Source organism: Tinamus guttatus, unplaced genomic scaffold (assembly GCF_059628265.1).
Source record: "Tinamus guttatus ecotype Peru unplaced genomic scaffold, ASM5962826v1 Tinamus_guttatus_pri_ptg000580l, whole genome shotgun sequence".
Taxonomy (NCBI): domain Eukaryota; kingdom Metazoa; phylum Chordata; class Aves; order Tinamiformes; family Tinamidae; genus Tinamus; species Tinamus guttatus.
The window spans coordinates 1,410,700-1,434,934 of NW_028289114.1; the positions used below are offsets into that span (position 1 = coordinate 1,410,700).

General features: G+C 53.3%; 1 protein-coding gene across 1 annotated transcript in view; it reads right to left on the bottom strand.

Moving 5' to 3' along the window:
- PLXND1 (plexin D1) overlaps nucleotides 1-24,235 on the bottom strand; it is a 68,074-nt gene that overhangs the window by 2,734 nt on the left and 41,105 nt on the right. Inside the window, exons 20-33 of the mRNA XM_088534606.1 lie at nucleotides 20,759-20,873; nucleotides 19,906-20,013; nucleotides 19,116-19,228; nucleotides 17,825-17,932; nucleotides 16,756-16,886; nucleotides 16,108-16,306; nucleotides 10,592-10,738; nucleotides 8,496-8,652; nucleotides 7,912-8,015; nucleotides 6,879-6,942; nucleotides 6,278-6,312; nucleotides 4,731-4,835; nucleotides 3,978-4,141; nucleotides 2,465-2,612 (exon numbers count right to left, since the gene is read on the bottom strand). Of these exons, the coding sequence (XP_088390732.1) occupies nucleotides 2,465-2,612; nucleotides 3,978-4,141; nucleotides 4,731-4,835; nucleotides 6,278-6,312; nucleotides 6,879-6,942; nucleotides 7,912-8,015; nucleotides 8,496-8,652; nucleotides 10,592-10,738; nucleotides 16,108-16,306; nucleotides 16,756-16,886; nucleotides 17,825-17,932; nucleotides 19,116-19,228; nucleotides 19,906-20,013; nucleotides 20,759-20,873 (1,698 nt within the window). The remainder of the gene's footprint in view (nucleotides 1-2,464; nucleotides 2,613-3,977; nucleotides 4,142-4,730; nucleotides 4,836-6,277; nucleotides 6,313-6,878; nucleotides 6,943-7,911; nucleotides 8,016-8,495; nucleotides 8,653-10,591; nucleotides 10,739-16,107; nucleotides 16,307-16,755; nucleotides 16,887-17,824; nucleotides 17,933-19,115; nucleotides 19,229-19,905; nucleotides 20,014-20,758; nucleotides 20,874-24,235) is intronic.

A 24,235-nucleotide genomic window follows, 5' to 3' on the forward strand; every position in this document is an offset into this window, starting at 1 on the left:
GCAGCCAGCTTGATTTAAGCTGAAGAACAAAGCTCTTTAGTGGAGGCAAACTGAACTTTGTCAGTTGAAACGTTGATCTTGGATTTTTAATGTAACTTTGATTTATTTTGCATTGGCTAATGCAGCCTGTCTGGCCTATATTCAGTGCGTGCAAAGTAATTAAGGGAAAATACTGAGTTCTCATGATTAATGTCAACTTGGGCAGAGCAGTTTTAACCTCCCTGCCACGCTCTCAGGTTATACCAGTAAAGGCACAACCCCTCTTGCAGGCCTTGCGAACAGAGGCATGAGTGATTCCAACCCCTGGTACCTCTGCCCCAGTGGCGTCATCGCCCCGGGAATGAACTCGCCTGCGGGCCTTGCCTCATACCCTGCAGGGCACAGCCTGGGCTCCTGGGACCGAGAGGAGCGCGATCCGCCCATGGATGCAGGGACCATTCCCTGATCAGGACCAGAGGAGGGAAGCGCCTTCAGCTCGCGGGGTTTGGACTGCGGATGGGCTCCAGAGCCTACGCAGCGCCGCAGGACTCGGCCCAGCGGGAGGCTCTGCTGCCATCGGTGGCCAAGGCCGCAGGGATCGGGGCGCCGGCGGCAGCACCAGAGCCCGCCGCGGCTCGTGACAAACCCGGCGACGAGCCGGCGCGGGGACACGCAGCCCGCGGAGCCGGCCTAGAGCAGCTCTTCTCTCTGGAAACGCACAAGAAACCCATCCCACCTCTCCTTTTTAGCGAGTTTTTAACGTGAGTTTTCCGGTCTGTATTATAAAGAGGAGGCTGTTTGTTGCTAGTTGCACACTAAGTGCATGGGCTCTGACTCGGCTCTCCATTTGCAGCATGGGGAGTGACACAATTGAACACGCTGAGATCTGTGGAGGAATCAGGGCTGGGAAACATTCTGTGATATACTGTGTGTATGTGCAGACTGAGTTCTGTGCTGAGGATTTATTCTTCCCACATTACTCAACAATTCCTTCACTTATGCTATTGTATCCCTGAGAAACGTTTCCATCTGCTGTCTGACTCCGGCTGACCCCTCTTCCCCTCATCCACAGCTTGACAAGGACAAATTGTAGGTGTTTCGTAACAGATGCAAAAAAAAAGTCTCAAACCCAAACAAACAAAAAATCAAGGGCTCATTAGATCTTCCTCTCGTATTAATCTCTCCCAGTAAAGGCTTCCTGTTGCTCTCGCTGGGGAGGAATGCGGGCAGCGGGACAACCCCCTCTCCCCAGGGTGGCCGCTACGTCACACACTGTGCGGCCGCCAGCCCCTGGGCCGGGGGCGGCAGGGGACGATTTATAGCATTTGCTAATAAAACTTATTTATGTTGGGAAGTTTCAAATGTCACCACCATGCTTAGCTAAGCTGGAGGGGGAACACTAAAACACGTGGGAGGTGCGTGGGATGCTGACGGGCAGGACAGAGCCAGCCCAGGCCTTCGGAGGATGGCGAGGGCTGCGCGGAGCTTCCCAAGCGGCTCTGCCGCGGCCCTCAGGGCCTCACGTGCAGGCCAGAGCTACCGCAGTGCGAGGGAGACGTGTCCATGGGCAGCGCGCGGCTGCCCCGGCTCCGAGCGCTCCGCCGCGGGTGCCACAGCTCTGCCAGGGGCTGCTCTGCTGCCTGCGGCTGGGACAGAGCAGCCCGAGGCAGAGCCGCACACTGAGAGCGGAACAGAGCCTCCCTGCGCGACGGCCCCGGTCACCTGCCCAGGCAGGAGTCTCCTCCGCCCTGCAGGTTTCTGATGCAGGACACATGGTGGGAACTGTGCAGAAAGCTGCAAGTGAAACTTTAGTTCTTTCTGTCAGTGGTACACCATGGTTTTCCATTCTATCTTGGGAGTTTACATGACTGTTTTTTTCACAGGATGCCTAGATTGATGCCGTCCCAGGAAAACAGCCCAGTGTGAGGGAGCTGAGCTGCTGCGTGGCGCCTGCCCACGCTCTGTGTTGTGCCTCGGTACAGAGCAAAGACCCATCCACACACCATGCCGTATGTTTGTCCCCGTGCCCTGGCCAGCGATAGAGACTCTTTGTCTGCTGACAAACCAGCCCAACTCCTTATGGGGACGGCTCTTCCTTCCTGGGGAAGTGCTGCAGAAGTTGTGCTGACTAAGCTGGGGGTAGCTTTTTGGTAGTGATGGGACAAGAAGACAATGACACAAGTCACCAACTAGGTCTCTATCCGCTGAGCTTTGCAGACTGGAGGCTTCTGCCCTTTGCCCATCACAGCTGTGGCCAGGGGCTCCCACTCTGAGTGCTAGCTGTGGCAGAGAAGGGACACATGTTAAGGTCAAACCCAGAAAACTGGGAGGGGGAAGGATTCACCAAGTCAAAAACTAGACCTTACGAGTCTGAGCATCTGATGAGCGTCAGGCTTCCTTTGGGGTGAGCTGTTGGCCCTCCAGAAATCTCTCCCTACGACGTTTGTCTGTGCCTGGCTTCCCTAGATGCCCTCGTGCACTGTACCTTGCCCAGCTGCAGATCGGATAGGGAGCAGGCGTCGATGAAGGCCTGGGCTATCACCGAGAGACAGGCGTCGATGTGGTCTGTCTTGTCAATGTCGAACACAAACTGGGGATTCTTCAGGATGTTGACCCAAAACCTCAGCGGTAGGCTGCAAAGGAAGCGAGCCAGACACACCGAGTGAGTTGTGAGAGGAGAGCCAAGGAGCAGACATGCAGCAGAGATTGATAGGAAGGAACGGGGATGAGGGAAATGCCAGGACAGGCTCCGTTACTCGATCACGGCCTGGCAATGCGGGTTGCTCGGCTAGCTTGAGGCACGAGCACACGTTAACTCTGAGGGGACATTTTTGCAGCCTGAAGCACAGCCAGGAGCCCTCCCGTGCAGCCTGTCCCTGCTCTGCCGTCACACTGCGCTGGCCCTTGTGCCAGCAGGGACCAGCTCTTTCACCTGAAAGTGGCTTTTGAGACAGTTTCTGTGCTCACTGTTTTGGAGTTTTGTTTCCTTTTGCTGCTAGGTGCTTTGGCATTTCCCTGCTGTTAGTGGTTGCCTGGCTCCGATGGGTGAGCCTGGCCCCGTTAGTCATTTTGCGTGTTATCTTTTCTGCTCTCTTTCACCATTTTCTCCTCCAGTTATTTCAGTGCCCATTCGACCACAGCAGTTTCGGTGCCATGCTACCCTTCCTACCACCCCTGCTCGTGGGTGGAGGCTCCTACAGGTCTGACTGCTCTACGGCTGCAGGCAACGGCGCTTAGGCACATTTGTAGCTCCGTGTCAGAGCCGTGGGCTGTCCCGGACAATCCCGTGTTCACTGCCCCGTGATAGGCTGGAAGGGCAGTAGCCCTGTGGCCTCAAGAGCCAAGCGTCTTGCCACGCTCCCACCACCTCCCTGTGCTCTGACAAATTTCTGGTTTTGTCCCTTCTTCATCCCACCCTGGCCCCTGCCCCTTCCCAAGACCCCCGGCTCTTCCCTGGGCTGCGCTGCAGATGCCAGGACGTTGCTACAGTATCAACACAGGGTCCTGCAAATGCCCCAGAGTCCGAGCATGGGCATGGAGATAAGTCTGAAACATGCCCCCAAAGGCTGAGAAGCCAGAAAGCATGTGGCAAGGAGCCAAATATGCTGATTTGAAAATCTCTGTGATGTTCTGAGGCCTGACATGATTTTGGGATCTGCCTCGGCTTCCTCGGTGCTGGGAGCTAGCAGTGCCGCTGCTCCCGTCATCCTTCCCCTTCCCGCCTCGCTCGCGTTACTGACAGCAGCGCCGCTTTGTTCTGCCCTTATCTGCCGCTGCCGCTCCTTGCAGCTCCCCCGAGCTCGCTAAGCCCCATGCCTGTTCAAAGCGCTCCAAACCCGCATTTTTCTCATCTTTTGGTCCCCACTGCTCGTTTCTCAAGTCCCTCATCGGTTCTTCTTTTAGCAACCTAATGATTAATCCAGGCCACCAAAGCTCTGCAGCTGCTGGTCCTGAGAGCTGGAAAGCGAGCAAGCAAGACGACATCTTCGCTTCCAAACCTGTTGGTCTTCCAGATGTGCAGAGTGTCAGGGTCTGTGATCCCTCTTTTCTCTGCTTGCTCCTCCAGGAAGTCAAAGAAATACTTCACGGCCACGGGCGGCTTATCATCTCGGATGCTGAGAATGGCTTTGAACAAGTCGTCCAGGAACTTCTGCAGTGTGCCCTGTGGGACAAGGCACACAATGTCAGCTGGAAAAGCATCCGCCCCGGAGCCCAGAAACATGGTCTAAGGGGGCTCCGACTGGTCTGCACAAGGGAAGTGCTTTGCTGCCTGCAGGAGGGGGCAGGAAGAGGGAAGCGGGGAGGGAAAGGTTTGTTTGTGCGCAGTGATATAATTAACTTGCATTTGGGTTTAATTTCTTTTGGCATGGAGGCTTTCTTTCCTACTGCTAGGATCTCACATCTGTGATTGTTCTGCACAGTAAATACAAAGAAGCCTAGAGACTGCTGGCCACTCCTGTGATCTCTGCTCCAGCAAGGCATCATGCTGGGATTAAAGATGGGCTCGGAGCCCAACTGCTGGATCTGAACAGGCTCAGAGGACGGGGAAGTTCAAATCTGAGTTAAGAGTGAGCAGACATTCCTCCCGCTCCCAGGGCTGAGCGTCCCCAACTCCTCTCCCGGCGGAATCTCCCCCTGCGGAAACCCAGGCTCAGCTCTGGCCTACCACGCGCCTCCCCTGGATTAACCCTTCTAGCCAAGGCTTCAATGCCACAAAGGGAGGTGTCCTGCTCCTTTTATGTGCCCCTCACCTTTGTGGAGAGCAGCCGGGTCAGGTAGATCTCCGGGAGGACTTTTTTCCTATGGCTCTGTCTGTGGGACTTCTTATGTTCGGTGGATTCATCGGTTGGGAGGACCTGGGTCAATGCAAAAAACAAAACATACTCAGAATTCCTGTCCTGGAATTGCCACATTGGGTTTCCCTCGAGCTATAGAAATTCAGTTGCATATGCAATTCAATTAAAAAATAAGTTATTGTGTTACAAATACATCCCTATGTGGCTTTAAAATGTAATTTACTCATTCTTTTTTCCTGACATTTGTTTCTCTTGCTCTCTTTACTGCTTCTTTCATCTAGATCACTCTCATTTTGCATTTCACTCTGCTTGCTCTCTCATCTCCATGAAGCACACCGGTGTGCTCAGAAGCCAAGCACAAGACAAGACAGAAAGATGCTTTTTTTACATTTGGAAAAAGTGCAACAACAACCAGCTGGTATTCCCACCCTGGCCTTTTTTAAAACAGAAATAAATATCCCATTGGCCAGTCAGTTAATTGCCACTCTCTGGTGGTTTAGGAAGCCAGCTAAGTGCATCCTGGCATCGCTTCACATGCGCATGTTCATCTTCCTGCCCCTCTCCGTGCACACGTGCATCCGTGCAGTGTGCGCCTACTCCGTTCGGGAAGGGAAGCATTAGCATAGGAAAAAAAAAGCTGTAAAATATTGTTGTTGCTCATAACACATTTTTTCCCTCCAGCTTTCAGCAGCATGCAGCACTCCGTGCTTTTGGAGTGGTGCACAGCAGGAACCAATAACCCTGTGGAGGGGGGACGGGCAGCGCGCCCGCTGAGCCGGGGTGACGTGGCCAGGGATGCCCCACGGCCACCAGCTGTGGGGCCGGGCAGCCCTTCGAGCTCCCCGCGCTGCTGCCAGCCAGGCCAGGCCGCAGCACTTGTTTTGCCATCCTGGTAGTTTTCGTTGCGTCCCACCGTGCTAAAGCTTTTCCACAGATACCCTTTGGGTGTCTCTTTGGGCCTCGCTGAGGCGCTAACAAGCACCGATCCCGCAGGGTGGCACAGCTGGCGCCTCAGCCCGCGGAGAAGGGCCCCACACGCAGGGCTCGCTCCGGCCCACGGCAGCGCTCGCGCGGGGTGCAGCAGCCCCGCGGGCAGAGCCTGCCCCGCGCGCGAGCTGGCGGCGTCGTAACGGCGAGGCGCGTGGAGCGCACGTGCTGGCACCGAGGTTAGGATCACAACTCCCTTTTCCTCCCTCCTGATGGCTGCCAGCAGTAACGTGTGTTCAGTTATTATGTCAATACCCGAACAATGCGAACGACAAGTGTCACCCCCTGGGGGCAGTGCTCGCACGCTGGCACGCGCCTGCCATCCCTGCGGAGCCCTCCCGGCCACGCTGCTGCCCACGACCGCAGGAGCGGGACGGAGCAGAGCTTCTGCACGCGGACGCGCTCTCCCTCTTCCCACGGAGCTGCTTCCCACGGAGGAAGCACCCACAGGAGCCTCGCCGCAGCCCCGCGTGGGACAGCCACTAACCCTGGTGGCTTCCAGGCAGGACACTCACCAAATGGAAGTATTTTTCGGTATCCAAATCCTTCACTGTAAAGAAAAAGAGCAGTCTGAGACATCACACAGACACACAGGTGCCCTGTCCTAAAGCCAGGTCGCTCCATGGTGCCTGGCCACGTTTGTCCTGGTGCCCCCAGCTCTACCTGGGAGAGGCAGCCGAGCAGCACCTCCAACCTGGGGGAAAGGGCTCATGACAGACATGGACTCGTTGTCTGTTCTTGAAATGGGGGACACCTTCTCTACCCATCCCAGTGCAGCGTGGCAGAGCTGTGCTGCGACCTGCCACAGGCTGTGAGCTCCGCTTTGGACACCAGGGGAGCCCTATTTCTGTCTCACCAACTGAGAGACAGGGCTTTGACTCACTGTTGAAACATGAATTTTTGTCTGTGTTGGCTTGTGACTCCGCACAGTCTGACGTATAGCGGTAGATAACCTTGCAGATATGGCCACAAAAACCTGCTTTTCCTCACAGTGCCATGCGCTCACATCCCCCACGCACAAGGGCAGCGTGAGCCGTGCCAAGCTCTGCCCGAAGGCGCCCGGCCCTCGGCCTCCCAGGCGCCCGCAGCGCGTCCTGCCGCGCCAGGCGCTCTCACCTCGGCTCAGCGTGGTGTCCTTCTTGTCCAGCAAGCTCATGGCCAGCGACGCTCCCTCGGGGATCTGCGGGTGACAGGCACAGTAAGGACACGGGCGGCAGCGGCTCAGGCGCGGGACGCAGGACGCGGGCGCCCTGCTGTGCGGCAGGGCGAGAGGGGCTCCACACGGAGCGGCGGCACCGCTGGCACCACCAGTGCAGGCGCTGCCCCTGTCCCGGCGGTGATGGCGACAGCAGCACTGCCTGTCTGCACATGCAGCATGAGGAGCTTTGGGTGCACAAACAACACGAGGAGCTTCTCAAACACTACGAGAATCAGGTACATATCGCAGGGAAATTTGTATGTTGACACTGGACTACTGAAAGAAAAGTGATGCTGCTGTGCTGCAGAGATGCCGTTCGCTGGAAAGGACAGGAAGCCAAACCCGCCACGCTGGGCACCATGTGTTTGATCTGCATCTCTGGCTCTCAGCTCAGCAGACCCAGCACCGCACTTGAGGCTCTGCTTCCTTCTCATAACAATATCAACAAGCACCCGGCTCCATCTCTGGTTTTCCAGGCACTGTTGCAGAGCAGCGAGGATTACGTTTACCAGGGAATGTGGAAATCAAATAAAATATTCCAGTTTCATTTAACTGTAAGCGAAAAGCAGACAAGAATACACTCTGACTCTCCACATTTGTCCACCAGCCTTGGCCTCAGCATCCCCCGTGTCTGCTCCCAAGGGAGGCAGTGACGCTTTTGCCATGATTTTAGCAGGAATGGGGATCAAGAGGAGTGTGATACTGATCAGCCAGGCTGGTGGCCACTGGGAATAGGAGCTTTTTTCCCTCTTTCTGTTGTGCAGAATAACTTGTTTTGCATGAAGAGAATTTAATTAGTTTCACTGTGTTGCAACACTAACGAGCTTCTCGACAGGGCAGATGTCTATTCCGCAGAGGTGCCCGTGGAGCCACGGCAGCCTCCGCTCGCGCCCGACGGCCGTGCTTCGGAGGGCAGCCCAAGGCAGCGGGGTCTGCCCGCCGCAGGGTTACCTTGTAGTGCGCCAGTGTGTTGAGCTTCTTCCTGCCATCCTCCACCACGGAGGTGTCGTCCAGGTCCCGCAGGATGTAGCTGTCGGTGCTCGTGGCAAACCACTCTGCACAGAGAAGAGAGAAGGTGACAACGGGCACGAAGAGGGCACGGAGCCCCCCGCGCAGGGCTGCAGAGTCCGAATTCACAGCCCCTGCACTAAGAGCAGAGGCTTTTCCAATGGCCCGTAGCACTTCCAGGGTCGACCCCAGAGACTGGAGCTCCTGGGCTAGGGCTGGTCTAGCTGGAAGAGGGGACAGGGGTCCCTGCTTGGAGTGGCGTGACAGGACACACCTCTCCCTCCATCCCTGTCCCACCATGACCTGCCCCAGCAGAGCGAGGCGTAACATGGTTTCCTACAGCACCCAGACCATGCAGATTTGGTCCTGCCCCTCCTCCTCAGAGACCATTCCCAGGCAAAGTCTGTCCGGAGGCGAGCCCTCGCAGCAGCCTGCTTCAGCTAACAGCCCCTTCCTGAACCACCGTGCAACCTGCACTCCTTCATCCTGGGTGTAAGAACGCCCTGTCTAACGAAACCAGCCCTTACCAAGATCAACATCTTCCACCCTTGGCCACTGGGAGTACGGGACGTTCTTGCAAAAGGCCTCCAGAATCTTCTCCTTCACTTGGCTGAGCGTGTCCGTGTCCATGGCCCTTACACTCAAGGAATCCATCCCGCAGCCTTGGAAAGAGACGTTGAGGTTCTGCAGGGAGAGGCAGAGTTAAGTGAGAGGTGAGAAGGATCCGCCGCAGTCTGCAGCTCCAAGGACGGACAGAGGCTCAAGGGCATGCACAGCTCCCATTGGTAATGCTGGCCTTGTGCTGCTGGAAATCGTGCTGAACAAATGCGCTCTTCTGAGCTCTACTGCTAGGGAACGGGGCTGATTTATAGCCCCGGGAGACCGAAGGCCCCTACTTATTCACAGAGCTGGAGAGCGCAGGGAGCAACGCTGCAGCCTTCTCTCACGCCGCCTTGCTAATGGGCCTTGGCCCTGGCTGCAGAGACCACCTCCAAGGGCAGGAGGAGACCTCAGTCTCCACAACCCAGCCATGTCCTCACCTCCGAGGCTCCAGCCGGTGACGGATGGGGCACTCTTCGGCCTTTCCTTGGTGCAATGGGCTGACTCCTTTGTTTAAGCAAGTCTTAACCATGCCGCTGTAGGGCCTGGTGCAATCCTGGAGTGCCCTGCCAGTGGTATTCAGGGATCTGTCCAAGACCATGGCCGGGCATTTGGCTGCAGGAGGCTCCAGGCTGCGGCTCAGCCCTCGGGGTGCTCGGGGTGCCCAGCCGTTCCTGCGGTCACAGCAGAGCTGCGGGGCAACGAGGGCAACTCCTCCTGGCAGGACCCGGCTCTGCTCCTTTGGGAGCTGCCCCCCTTGGGCGGGTGGGGAGGAACGGGCGTCCAGGTGTCTCCTCCTGCACAGACCCCGGTGCTACAAGCAGAGTTCTTCCCTCCCACCCTGGAGGCCATAAACATTCTCCAACAGCCACAACGTTGCTTTTGTCCTCCCCTTCCTTGCGTGCAGTGAGTCTCAGGGTAAAACCTTGGGCCTTCATTTATTTGTGAACGAAACAGAGATCCTGAAATCACCACAGCACTGACCTGCCAGCCTAGGTCAGGAGACTTCCAGGCTGCAGGAAGATCATCGCGTCTGTCTAAACACAGTCACCTCCTAGGAGGAAACCCAGTGAATGCGGGAATGACCCTTGGAGCCTAGAGGTTTCCTTTGCAAATACCACTCTTAAGTATCAGTGAGAAAGACGCACAATCCGCATCCTGGGGGAGGAGAACAACGTCAAGGCACACCTGAAGCCTGATTTTCTTTGCAGCATTAGAAGAAGGGGATGTTTTACAGGGTAAAAGGAGCAGCTGGTTTTTACAGCACAGGCTCAGGCACCAGCAGTTTGGGGAGCTCTGGGGAGCTGGCACGAGCTCTCCTACAGCACAGCCCGCTCGCACTTCTGCTTCTCCTCCCGCAAAAAGCAGGAAGCAGCTGCACTTCCCCTGCTCGGAGTTATGAAGATACCATTTCTGCGAGAAAGCTAATGCTTTGCGCCCCGCTGCTAACCCCCCTCGGCTGCGCTGTAAATTTACAGGTCAGTTGGTAGGAGGGATACGCAGAGGACGTGGAGCTCAGACCTGCTCTGGGGGAGCCCGCTGGTTCCAGCGATGCTGCTCCAGATTTATGTCATGTAATTGAAAACAGAATTTGACCCAGGCTCTGGAAAGGTGCCTGCTGAATCCCGTGTCAGACACCGAAGGGAACAGGGTCCTTCCCATGTACAACTGTTGCCTGGCCTATCCCCGCAGGAGGCACTGATGGAATCGCTTTTCAGCACCGTTTCCGAGCACTCTGTGCCGAGTCTCACCCACACCTCAAGTTTACACCCGCAATGAACAGCTGACCAGCCAGGAACCGCAAAGCTGTTTAACACTCTGAACATTGCACAGCAATCCTGTTTACCTCCCTCCATCCCTTATCGACGCTGGATGCGTCGGACGGCAGCGGGAACAAGGGCAGCGTTAGGAGCCTTGTTAGGGAGCCGACGCGCGCGGCGGCGCTGGCACGGTGCCCACGCAGGCACCGAATCGTGCGTCCGCAGCCGGTGCGCGGGGACGGCGGCGCGCGGGCCGCACTCACCCGGGGCTTCGCCTCGATGTTCTCCCTCAGGAGCCACTCCTCGTTGAGCGTGTACCTGGCCTTCCCCGTGATGGCGTCGATGGAGCCCTTGTTAATTTGCTGTTTGATGGCACAGATCAGGAGGAAGAAGGGCTCTCCGACTGTCTCCTGTGGACAAGGAAGGAAAGTCAAGTGAGCAAGCAGGATCGGGACGGCAACGCAGCAGAATGGACACTGCGACGTGCCCCTCTGCACCGAGGGCACTGGCTGAGCCCTCAGGGCCGGCTGCAGCTCCTGCAGCATCACCTTCCACAGGGCCTGGCATCACCCTCCATAAGGTCTAGCATCGCCTTCCATAGCACCCGGCACCACCTTCCATAGGGTCTAGCATCACGTTCCCAGCGTGCTGCAGCTCATCCAGCAAACAGGCAGGACCGGCCGAGCCGTTCCCAAGCAACAAGCATAAGCCACTTAGCTCCTGTATCTATCAAGCTTCGTTGTACAGCACGGGGGTGAACTGTGGCACTGCTGCAATAAAAATAATAATAACACAAAGACCAGCTCTTTGTGCTGCAGTTCAGCTACATGGATCTGCGTCAGATTTTTTGATCCACTTACATCTGTTACACTGATTGCTAGTAAAATATAAGCTATTTTCTTAAGAAACTTTTCGTACTGGAGTACATTCCATTCTCCCTAATGTTCATGTGTAATTTCCTTCAAATGAGGCAAGTGTAAATTATTTCACATTTCTGTATTCTTTCAGCATCACACACATCCCTGCACAAACATCGCTGCCATCTGAAATCCTGCTTGAGACAACAGATATTGCATGATTTTGATATTTCTCAGCTAAGAGCTGCTAAATCCTGTTCAATCTGCTTCTTAATTAAGACTTGGTGATTCTTTTATTCTAATTGCCTTATAATTGCTCAAGCAATTAGTCTGATGTCAATTTTGATCTGGCTGCATTCAGTGCAGTTGACATTAAGACACTAACGTGCGGCTGTAGGTGGGCACACACCATCTGTGCCATGGAGCACATGCTTAGTTGTCCAAGGGCAACTTTCCTTGTGGGCGCAGGGAAGTTGCTGGCCCCTCTGCCGGGGTCATCGGCTGCCCGCGATTCCTCCTGGGCAAGCAACAGAACTGCTGCTCCCAGGGATGGAAACAGGCCCAATTCCCAGAAAGCAGAGGAACACGTGAAGGCTGCTCCAGGGATAGGAGATGAGGAGCACGAGAAACAGACCGAGACAGAGAAAAGTCGGTTTCTGCAGGAGAGGCAGGATTAGGAGCGCTGGGGCAGGGCTGCGCTGGCCTGCTCCGATTGCACTGCTGGGGTACGGTGAGAATTGCGCGTGCTGCCGAGCGAACCCTCCGCACGGAGCGCCGGCGACGCCGCTGCGCTGGGAGCCTTGTGCCAAACACAGAGCAGGGCCGAACCCGGCTCAACCCAGCGCCGCGCTGGGAAACCGGCCCCCTGGGCCCTCGTGCGGAGGCACTGATGCTGCCTGGGTCCTGCCACAAGCTCAACCCGCACAGAGATGCTGGTGGCCTGCGACCCACGGCCATAAAACAGGACAAGCTGCATAAGCCCTGCTGCTACAGGGGCTCCTGTTGCTTGAAACCAACACGGGGCAGAGGTGGGACTGCCCGTGACACCTTCCCACGAACACAAGCGTGCCGGGGGAGCAAGGGGAGCCGAAAGCCCCCAAAATGGGAGTCCCGCAGCCCGCGCAGCGCCGCGCAGGAAGCCGGCGGCAGCGCCCGGCCCGCGCGCTGCTATTTTGGTCCGTCTTCTTGGCTCCTCGCCTCAGAATCCGTGGGACGTGATGGGAAGCTGCCGAAGTGCTAATCAGGCCGTGCATTTCAAAGAGAGGAAAGGAGGGCTGCCAAGCAGGGCTGCAGATAACATGGCAAACTCGGAAACCTCGAGTATTGTTCAGAAAACGCATCTGGAAGCAAATCAAAACTGGCTTTGGACTTGGCTAGATGGGAGAAAGGAAGTTTAACTCAGAGAGATTAGTGCTGAATCAGGAGAAAAAATACTTTAGAAAAACACATTCTGAGGCCTTTTTTTCCGCCTATTGTGAATGTATTTTAACGAGACTTCATTTTAATTTTTGACTGAACTGTTATGAGCTCTTAAAGCTACCCAGGGCACTGAAATAACTTTAAAGCAATGGAAAGCACAGCTCAGGCTGGCATGATTCAAGCCGTTTCATGCATGATGAGTGTGGGAGGGTTTGGATTTTACAGGCTTGGGAAAAAGAAATTAAAGAAAAGATTCCGTGCACAGCCTGTGTTGGCTCTCTGCTGCCCTATTAGCAAGGCGGACAAGTCGTCAGTGACATCCCCATGGGGACACGGGGCCTTTCCAGAGACCTCGGGGAGGCCAGGCTGGGAAAGGACCAGAAAGCAGCTGCTCCTCCCAGCGCCTGCTGGTTCGGCATGATCTGCCGTGGGCATGATGTGAAGAACCGAGATCAGCTCTACTGCCCTTGCAAAACCCTGGGACGTTTGCACCTGGATCTGGGGGCTGTGCTGCAGAAACATCTTGTTTGCCTTTCTTAATTTTCATTTAACTACCAGCCCTTCCATCCATCCATGGATTAGGCCCAATCTTGGACACTAACATGATACCACTCAGCAAGGGTTTCTTTTCCCAGCACTTCCATTCTGAGCAGCAGAATGAAATAGCAATAAGGGGTCATTTCATTGCCGACTCCTACTCAGCTCTGCAGAAGCAGAGGTTTGCCTCAGTTGTGCAAATGCTGCAAAATTCCCCCACACTCTGTGATTCCAGCCCCAAAGAACAAGCTCCCCGTGATTTCCTTGTCCGTCTGCTGAAAGGAGGGCCAGGCTCTGCCATGGCCGCGGGCCGGGCCTGCCGCTCGCCTCCCGTCACAGGCGCTCCCCCATCACCCCAGGACAGCGGCGCACGGCGTTGGGCAGCGCCGTAATACGAAACAAATGCTCCGAGCATGTCGCGCTGGCTTACAAGGAAAATACAAGCACTTGGAATTTTTCCACTGCCCAGTGCAGGGACGTTTGTGGCAGCTGTTTCAAATAGACATTGTGATTAATGAGGATAATCCACCAACGAAAACCAGACCCGCCGTCACACGTCTGACAGCCCAGGGCTGCAGGCAGGCGGCAGCCTTTGCTTTTGGGCAGGAAACGCCCCTCCAAAGGCAACAGGGTCTGGCCCGGGAGAGCAGGAGGCTCCCGGGACCTGTTCAACTATCGCTGCTTTTCAAATCACAGCCCCGAGCGCACAGCAGCCTGGGTGCCGGCGGCGCAGCCTGCCTGGGTTCAGACGTGCTCTGCGGGCGCCGCGCTGAGAGCAGCTCTGCAGGGCCGGCCCTCGCGCCTGTGCAGAGCCCCCTGCTCCCCGGCAGCCACAAAGCCCATCGCGAGCCCTGCGCATCCCACCCGTCCTCGGCGCATTCCCCTCTGGTTGCGTCTCCCGCCCTCACTGCCCCACGCACTAGGAGAGGAGACGTGCAGGGAAGTGAGGCCTTCATCGTGCTCTGCCGATGGGTGCTCCTTCCCAGCGCTGCGTCCCATCGCCTTTGACTGCTCACACAAAGCGAGTGGTGCTGGCCAGGAGCGGGACGCGCTCTGCCACGGGGAAAGCCGCTCACACGGGATGCGCCTCGGGCTGACGCGCCGGCGTGGCCGTCACCACCAGCCCCGCGGTCCGGACCCAGGCCCCGGGAGGGTGCGGGCAGCACTGGGCTGTGCCCACAGCCGGCAGGGCCCTTGGAGCCTAGGAGATGGACTTTCTTATTATTTCTTATCTGACACTATCATTACAATCTAAGCTATGCAGGGCAGCGACAGCGCGGGGCTGCCAGGACGTCGCTCACAGGGGAAGCGAGAAGAGCTGAGGACATCGGCCGCGGGACAGAGACGGTCGCTCTGGTCCTCTGCAGCTCCCTCCTGCCTGCAGACTCACAGGCCTGCTGCCTTATCCCAGCCCTGCTGCGGAACACGCTGCTGTTGGCAGCATCTCCTCATATCCCCCTCCACGCGAGGAGGCCAAGGAGGGAACAAACAGCCGGCTCCGTGCTCGGCATCCAGGACCTGGGAGCACCTAGGAGCCCCCTCGGCAGCTCCGCTCCCCGGCTGCCCCGGGCAGCCCCCGTTCCCGGCCGGGCAGCTCCCCGTCCCGGCGGGCTCCGGCACCGGACGCTGCATGGGACGCAGGAGCTACCGCCCTTCGTTAGCCTTGTAAAAGGGCCAAGCCTTAGGGCCCACGTGACAAGACTCAACTTTCTTTCCTCCTTTATTTTTTTCCCCCCTCTGAGAAAGCCTTCTTGCACAATGTCCATTTTTAGCAGAAAATGAAGTTGGATCAGATGCCTCACATGTGGCCTCCTCTCTCCAAAAGGAGAGATCAGCACTTTTGCTCCCTAATGGTTTATCTACAGGCACAAGAACTAAAGATTAAAAAAAAAATCAGTAATTCACTCACTTTTGCCCTTACAAATGGATAGCTGTGCTCAACTGGCACAGTCATCCTTATTCTTTCCCGTAACTTTTCTTTCATTATACTAGCTAATTATATGAGCTAAAATAAAAGATTAAGAACTATAAAACCGCGGGGCTTAGGACAAAAGTGATCATCAGCTGGGATCAGAAGAAATTATGATATGTACGAGGACAATACAGTATTGCTTCTGTGGCTGATGCAAATACTTTGCAAAAGATTTTTTTAAAAGCCTTTTCTAGGCACTCTTCTACAAGTATAATAGGGTGTCCGCCAATTAACGGCTGTGGAATCAATTATGCTATTGCTCAATTCTTCTGGGAAATTCCAACCAGAATTGGCAAATGCTGGAGATAAAGGACTGAGCAGATGGACTGCTGATGTGAGCGGAGATGCCAAATATACTCTGTTTAGGTTGGAGTAGGAAGACAGTCAGGCTTCTGGGGTGGAAGTCCCTGCCGCGCATGCTGAGCCTTGTCTGAGCATAAAGGCACTTCCAGGGCGAGAATCCCCCACACGAACGGGAGCGGAGAGCTCCGACCCCGCGCGCTGCGACGCCGTCTGAACAGTCGGTGCTCGTGCGTTCAGCCCAGAACAAGCTGAATGGTCTGAAGACCATCAGTGAGGCTTTGCAAGCTTCTCAGGGAAAACAACAAATAACTGGAACACTTCCCGAAACCTCAAACCATTTTAGTTATCGTTTTTTAATTCCTTCATGGCTCTCTTCTCAAGCATAGTAACGAATGGAAAGAACATCGTCTTATTAATGCTCTGGCCCTACAAAACACAAGCCACACCAGAAAGCCTGCGGTCAAGGCTGAGCTTGCCAAATCCCCACACAGAAGGGGGAAGCAATCGAGCTTAAGGTTGCCTTTTCACACTTGAACATTCCAATCTGTCGGAGTTTATCGATCATTAGTTGCAACTAATTGCAACAAGACAATGCTCACAGCTATTTTGGTCCTCAGCTGACCCATGAGTCCCTCCCTACACTTGAGTACAGTCAAGATCACACCTAGCATAGCATTGAGGTTGTTCTTACTCTGAGATAGCTGTACATGCAGATGGACATCCAGTTGGTGAGCATCTTCTCCACTACAGATTCAGTTCTCCTCAGCATCAGCTTGGGGTTTTTGGAAGCTGAGGCATCTATTAGATCCACCAAGAGGTCCTTCATGATGCTGGTGTAATACTCCAGTTTCCCATGCAATGCGATAGTAAGCAGGGAAGCCAGGTTACATCTGAAAAACAAAGTGTGTGACTCAAGGACTGATCCCAAGCCTAGGCCTGGAATAAAAACTGGCATTAAAAAACATAACAAAAGGGCAGGATTTTGGACAATTTTCATGAGCCAGGGGTGGACTGGATTGCTCAGTGGTCAAGAGTTAGTCAGTCTCTTCCAGCCGCCAGGTCTTTGCCCCAAGTTCAGCCTGGGTGAACAACAGCTGACAGGCACAGGTCTATGGGCAGGGAGCTGGCAGGTCTCGGCCACCACGCGGGTGGGATGAGCGAAGTGCTCAGGAGCTCCCAGGGGGACCAGGCGGGCTCAGGGGCCACCTCCTGCATAACCAAGCAGCAGCAGCGGGTTGAGCTGCAGTTGGGCAGGCACAGACCTCCACCGTGGACTACGTCACCCGCACAGAAGGTTGGCTGCGTGTGCTGCTTTGTACATGTCTTCTGAAACACCTACCTGTCTCTAACAGCAAAGTCCTTCTGTTGCTCCAGAGCGTGCACAAACACAATGAGAAAGTGCTTGTTGTTGAGCAAGGTGGAGAAAAGTGAGATTCCTTCTTCCATATTGGGTCTGCAGTTTTCAGGAATCTAAAGAAGAACGTGGAGAGTGAGAAAAGCACTGCTTTTTGCTTTCCTCCAGCCTTTTTCCTAACTGATGTAAGGATGTTCCCCCTCAAAATAGACACATTCCTGAGGATCCCCTTCCTCCTCCTATTTGAAATGAATCAGCAGTGTGCTTTTGCAGCAAAGGTGCCAGCTGCATTCAGGCTGTGTTAGAATCAGCAGGTCAATGGAAGAGTTGGCTCCTCTCCATTCAGCACTTGTGAGACTGCATCTGGAGTACAGCACCCAGTTTGGGGCTCCCAAATACAAGATGGACATTGGCCAATTGGAGCAAGTGCACTGGAGGGGGCTGCTAAAGCAATTAGGGGTCAGGAGAACCCGAGGTACCTGAGAAAGCTGAGTTGGTTCAGCCTTAATATGAAGTGGTGACAGGGAGATCTTATTGCAGGCTCCCTAGAGAGCCTGTGGGATTTCCATTTTGAAGGTACTTGAAACTCAACCAGACAAGAGCCTGCGTCTAGTTGGAAATGCTCGAGGCAGGGAGTTAGACTAGATGAACTCCAGTGATCTGCTCCAAACTAAACTACTCTTTGACTATGATTCCAGCCTCTCCATCTGCATGAAACCTAGCTCTGAGACATGAGTTTTTACTGAAGTCCTGCTTGGGAGGAATCTCTGATGAGCTGCATACGGGACTGAAATGACATACAATATGGTACACCTACAAAGAAAAGCCCACAGTGAAACTGGGGAGGATCTCATGATTGAGATCCTTCATGTGAGAGATCTTCACCTATACATCTTCTCCCTCAGGAAAAGCTGATCTAGTGCTGGTATGTGTTAAATGTTTTGAGTGATCAAGCATTCCTCATGCACCGCAAAAAAATACACGACACTGTCAACACATAAGAGCACGGTTAATAGCTGTCAAGGAACATTTGTTTTGCTAATGAATTACTCACTTTCCATTCCCCCACCAGGAGCGGATGGGTTTCCTGGGCCTGGGAGCCCACCTGGGAGTTGGGCTGCTGGGAAGGCAGAATGTAGCACTCCTCATAGAGCGACGAGCACTGCGCGAGCGCGGGCCGTCCGGAGGAGCGGGCAACGAGAGCGGAGGCGCCACGGGGGAGCAAGACGGAGAGAAATGTCATCAGGACCGAGACCACCCATTAAGAAATGCACTGAAACGCTTTACGAAGCCTTTAAACACTTTGCAAGAGCGTCTTGAATGAACAAACACCACAGGAATGGGGGGAGGCAGATGTCTCAGCAGACACAGGGCTGTTAGAGCAGGAGACTGCAAATAGACTAATTTGACAGTTAGAAGATCCTAGAAGAGAACGCGTTATGGAAGGCCAAGTCAAAATAGAGGACTACTGGGTGTTTTAACATATGCAGTTTTTGAAACAGATGGCAAAAATGTTTAAATCTCTAACATTCATATAGCAGCCTGAATCTTAAGGAGTCTAGTTTGCAGATATATAGAGATTGGATAACCTAAAAATCTGGGTAGTAACTACTAATGAAACACTCTGCAGCCATAAATCATCATCTCACTCCTCACCACTGAAATGCAACTGCCTCAGGGGTGAAATATAGCTGCTGCTAACAGCACACGGCACCGCGGCTGAGCAGCTGGTGACGGGAATTATGGACGTGTCGTGTCGCGGGCAGTGCCCGAGGGGACGCTGGGCAGACGCGCTGGCACTCGGTGCCCCAGGGGCCTCTTGCTGGCGACAGCAGTGCCCAGTCTTGAATAGGGAGGAGATGCAGACATACCTAATGAGCGGGACTTGGCAGTGCAGCTGGAAAACCAACGGGGTGCTGGCTTAGGACAAAAGGCGCCTTTCCCTGAACACAGACAGGAGGTACCACCTTACAGGCTTGGCTTCCTCCAAGCAGCCGGCTGGGAGTCTGAGGAGTCACCAGGGGACAACTGGCCATCCTTCCCCCATGAGACCGCCTTCAGAAAAGGGCACCCAAACACACTGAACTGGGGCAATAGCACAGGTCTGACCCCATGAATGAGGTCTTATCTGCTTTTCCCTCTGCAAGGCTCCCATCACACTCTGCCCAGCCGTGGCTCCAGTTTTGATGATAATGAAGGCTGAAATACATGACAATCAGATATAAAAGAGTGGAACGATTCTGTTACACTGCAGTGACCCTTCAGCAGAGGGGGAGCAGAGACCTGATGTGGTTAGGAAGGGATGTGGGGTGATAAGGTGCCTGGGAAACACATTACTGCCTTACTTTGGGGAAGAAGGTCCGGGTGACAAAGTGCTTGTACTCCAGGAACGGGATCCCCTGGCTGCGGTTTAGCTCCTTGGTCAGGTCTGTCATGTCTGTCTGCAGCTCAGCAAAACCTTAGGCAAAGAAACCCACAGATGGTAAGAGCTCTACTGACCTACCAGCCAAGTCAGCCAGCAGGGAGGCTGGCATGGAAATATATTGGATGTCTCGTCTCTGCCTCCTCCAGCCTCTTCCCTCGAGTGAGCCGAAGCAGAGTTTTCTCAAGGAGAGCAGATTACACTGAGGGCTTAACTGTCAGCACTATACATCACGTCTGCAGCGCTTAGAGACAGCGCTGCTTGCCGCCAGGGTGCCAGTGCTGCAGTCTGCCTCTGCAGGAGGGGAGTTTTGGCGTAAGCTGCGGAGATTCACGCTCCGCAGAGACAGCCAGGGTGGGAGCCTCTCCAGTCCTCTAGCAGGAGTGCACTGCGGGTTTGCTGCACCCATTAACAGCAGGCTGTAAATCAGTGTGGCTTTTGTCACAGCCAAGGGTCATTTACTGCAGGACAGGGAAGTCAGCAGCGTTGAAGATAAGTGGCTTTCCCAAGCTGGGCAGCGGGATAGTGGCAGAGCCACATGTCCAACCACTGAGCCTTATCACAGACCCCACCACAACACAGGCCTGGGGTTTTGTCACTGCCCAAATTCCTGCTCCTTTAAACATTCCTATGAAGCAGAAGTGACCTGCTTTGGATCTGTTATTCTGACATCTCCCTTGCACTGCTGGCTCTGCCAGCAGCACATGACTTACCTTTGCGGATTTCCTCCCGGATCTGGGACTCCATTTCTTCCATCTGGAGCAAAGTTTTCTGCCAGTAGCGCTCTGCTCTACGGCTCTTTGTGCAGAACACAAAGAGAGCTGGAAAAGAGACAGAACGAGACTTTTGGAGGAGGCCATTAGGAGCAGCTCATGCTGGGGTCAGAGTGCTCATCAGAGTGGAGCTGCTGACCCAGGTACGGAAAGCTAAACTCAGGGCTGGTTTAACACCTAGCACAAAACTGACCAGGCAGCTGTTCACTATCTATACATAAGTCAAACCAGCTGGGACTTAATGATTATGCTGTAACGGTCATCTTCCATCTAGGTCTGGGCTGTAAAGTACTCAACTGCATATTCATAATTCCAGATGATTAATGAATATAAATTTCAAGAGGTTTACCACATGTGTTATGGTGTCCATGTCTGATAGCCTTCTCACACCTCCAGAAATATGCTTCTGGTGACTAGTGGTGCATTTAAGAAATAGTATGCATAATCACTTCTATTAAAAATAAATTCAATCCTTATTAGAAACGCCTAATTTGCTGTGACTTTATGGTTTTCTTGCTGTATGGTGGTTTGGGGCATGTGATGAAAAGGTACACTAACCAGAGGATGCAGGTGTGATGCACAGCTCCTGATGAGGCTGGCAAACTCCTGCAGTGTCTGCTCCGGATCCATAACAAATGTTTATTCTGCTTTTTATGCTCTTTTCTAGGCATCTACTACTGGATATTACTGAAGACAGGGCCTTGGACTAGATGGATCATTGGATCTGCATCTTTCCCCATGCAGTGAGAAAGATCTGAACATGAGCTGGGAGTTCAGCTTTCTATTCTCTTACCTACAACAGACAGGACCAGCAAGATGCTGCAGATGACAATGGAGACGATGATCGCAGTCTCTCCTCCCCCAAGGTGTAGCATGGCAATTGTGTGGTTGAACTTTCCGACCTGGATCTAGAGGAGCACAAGGAAGTAGGAAAACCAACAGCTGAGCACCTAGTCATCCAACAGTGCGGCACTAGAGCAGAAGGGTCTAAAGGGAGAAGTGGCAGCCATGGAGTCCCCAGGCCAAGACACAGGCTGACCATGCTGTCTCAGCGACATCAGGCTTCAGCAGGGAGGTTAGATTGGTGCCTGCATGGACAGCCCATTTCCTTCTTGGAGATATTCATGGAAACCAGCAGCAAGCCCAGGGGAGTCACAACCACCTAACGTAACATGATGTGTGCCCAGGACTCTCATGACCTCCCAGAGACGCCACAGGAGACTTTCTAGTTGCTTAGAACTACTCATTTTTCTCCGCTGCAGCTCTTCAGAGCAGAGGTTTGCAAACCCGTTCCCTTTGGGATGAAAGAGCAGCCTCAAGTGTGCCCCGGTGCTGTGCTAATTGAGTTCAGTGGTAGAACTTAGCCAGCATCAAACCCTGTCTGAAAGAATACAGTGCAAAACACAGAACTGCCTGTACTGGTTTTACTAGGAAACTACTTCTGCTGATCATCCAACACAGACAGGCCTTTTAATCCTGGCTTCACCTCTTCTACTCCAAAAGCAGAACTGCTACCATTCAGGGTAAAGAAACTTGAAAGACTTTGAAGTAAAAATAAAATAAGGGAATAAAAATAAATAATAATGAACCCAGAGAGGAGTAATTATCTTGTGGTTAGAGTCCAGGGGACTGGGTGTCAGGAGGTGCTGGCTCTACTCCCAACTCATACTTCTTGTGACAACAAGCACAAACCTCTTGAACTCAGTGCTTCAGTCTCCTGATCACCATAGAGGAAGAGGCAAACACACATCACAGGCAGGTCGATGTGTTACTCCTCACTGTTTATAAAAGGCTCTCTACGCCTCTGAGATGAAAGGGTTCAACAGCAACATCTGATAAGGAAAACTCATGACCACACATCAGTCTTTCACTTCTGGAAATGTGAGTTTTACTTCTCTAAAGGAATGAGAAGCAAGAGAAACTTGAACAAAAAACTGAAATGAGGTTGGGAAAATATGGAATAATCTTATGAAACCATCTGTATTATGCAGTGTCTTCAGGAGAGACAGAAACTGTGCATTACATTACAGATAGTTCTAAGCAGTGAGCAGTGGGCTAAAGGAGCAGTGAGGAGCTAAAAGAAAAGAGAAAAGACTAGCTGGAGAGCAAAAAGTTTCCTTCCTGTACTGGTTGTGATCGCCTGGTGTCATGTATGGAAGTCACCACCATTGCACACCATATGAGCCAGCAGAAGGAACAGCACAAGCAGAGGCTTGCCACTATATCATGGCATGAAACACCATGAGCACAGCCCATGCTCTTGGGAAACACGAGTTCTTACACTGCACAGCAGCTGGAAGTGGTGGTGAGCGCCTCCAACCATTAGTGCTGGACTACACAGTTAGGCTTCCACTCCTGTAATCCGTATCTTGGCTTTTTACCTGCCCTTCCAGTGGCCCCTTGGTTCCGGCACTGGCTCTGGTGGTATCTGCAAGCAGTGCTCAGTGGCCGGAGCTCTGGTTGTATCTGTGCTGTGGACTGGAGAATCAGCTAAAACCTCTGTGGCCAGCAGGCAAAGGTCACTTCACTGGTCCTGCTGACCAGGACAGGGGCAGAGGACAGAAGACCCATAAGGACATGAGTGCACAATTTCCAGCTGTACATAGATTTGCTTCTATGTGAGTATCTGAGGATGTTCATTTCACAGTCTGCATAAACCATCAGATCTAATCTCAATATTTTTGTGCATTTTCTCTGAAAAGCTATCACAAGGCAAGTCCTGCTTGCGTTTTGAGTCATTTTTTTTCACTAATTCAACCCTTCCTGTTCTCCAGAGGAGCACACTCATGCTCACCGTTTAACTCGGTGTTTAAAGAACTTGGTCACAAACAGAAATGGTTCGAAGTCCTTTCATTCGGACAGGCTTGTTCAGCACAGTTTTTACAAGCAGAACTGGTGGGGTTCTGGGTGAAATGCTATCATTTCCTGGCTCAGCCACACGGTGGGGATGCAGAGGTTGGACAGGGCTGGAGGACAGAGCTCTGCTTGGGAAGACCCATCTCCACTGGGGCAGGGATCCCCAAACGACATCTGTGTCTCTGCTAGTTCCCCAGTTTGGACCCTGGCATAGGCCAATCTGCACCTTGGTCTACCTGATGGAACAGCCTTGGAGCTGCCTTGGAGCAGCCTTGGAGCAGCCAGGATATGACCTGGATTTGGCCAAGATTAAACCAAACCAAAATTAAGCTCCAGCTCTACTGAAGTACTCACACAACAGTGACCAGAAAGCAACCCCCAGGACACACGTACTCAGAAGCGCAATCTTCGGCACCCTCATTTCCCCCTGAAGTGTTTCCTACCGCGCTGCCCTCTTGCTCGCGCAGACATAGTCCATGAACAGCTCTGCGGATGAGATGGGCACAGAACTGTGGCCAGCGTTAGGACCTACTGCAGGGCACACTTTGGGGTGTTTTCCCTTGCATTCACCACTGCAGACCTAAGCTCTACCATTTGAACACACAAGCAGTCACAGCAACAAACATCTCAGCTGTCTGAAAGGAAGAAATCACATTAGCGACAGAGCAGCCGTGATTTCTGCAAGCCCTAATAACTATTAGCAGTGAAAGAACAGCTAGCGCCCACTGCCTACATCTGGTCCAGTGTTAAGAAAATTATTAACACTATATTCCAAAAGGCAGCTGCTGCTTATGAAGCAGCCAGCAGGCCACAACTCAAACCATATATGAAGGCTAATAAGTGCATACATATATGAATGCAAGATGATTATTTAGCTACATTCCCAATAGCTATGTGTTATTTTAGCAGCCTTGCAAACCTCTTCTTTGCTGCAGGAAAACTCCAGGAACTACTAGGGTATTACCCTGAATGCTTTATGTCAGACCCAAACTAGCAGACTCATAAATTCCATTTTTCCCCAAAGGGATTTCCCTGTTTTTCAGTTCTCACTAAAACCAAAATTACCCTATTTAGAACTTCCATTACAATGACTTAGGAAATTCTGCTACTTCTGCTTTTCCTTCTTCTTCTGTTGCAGTTTGCAACAGAATTTCATGCACAACAGACCACAGGCAGTAAACTGGACAACTCCACTGGTGGAGCTGATGGTACATCTTTGTGTTTTTTTCTGGGCATTGTAAGCCCACAGATTCTTCAAATCCCTCTGCACCCCTTTCTCCTCCCTGCCCAAGCCACAGACTCCTGCTAACTCAACACTAACACATCTACGGGAAAAAAACTCAGCCAGGATGGAGGCTGCAAGTCCTCAGACCATGGAGACGGAGGCATTTTTCTCTCCAGCATGAAGAGACAT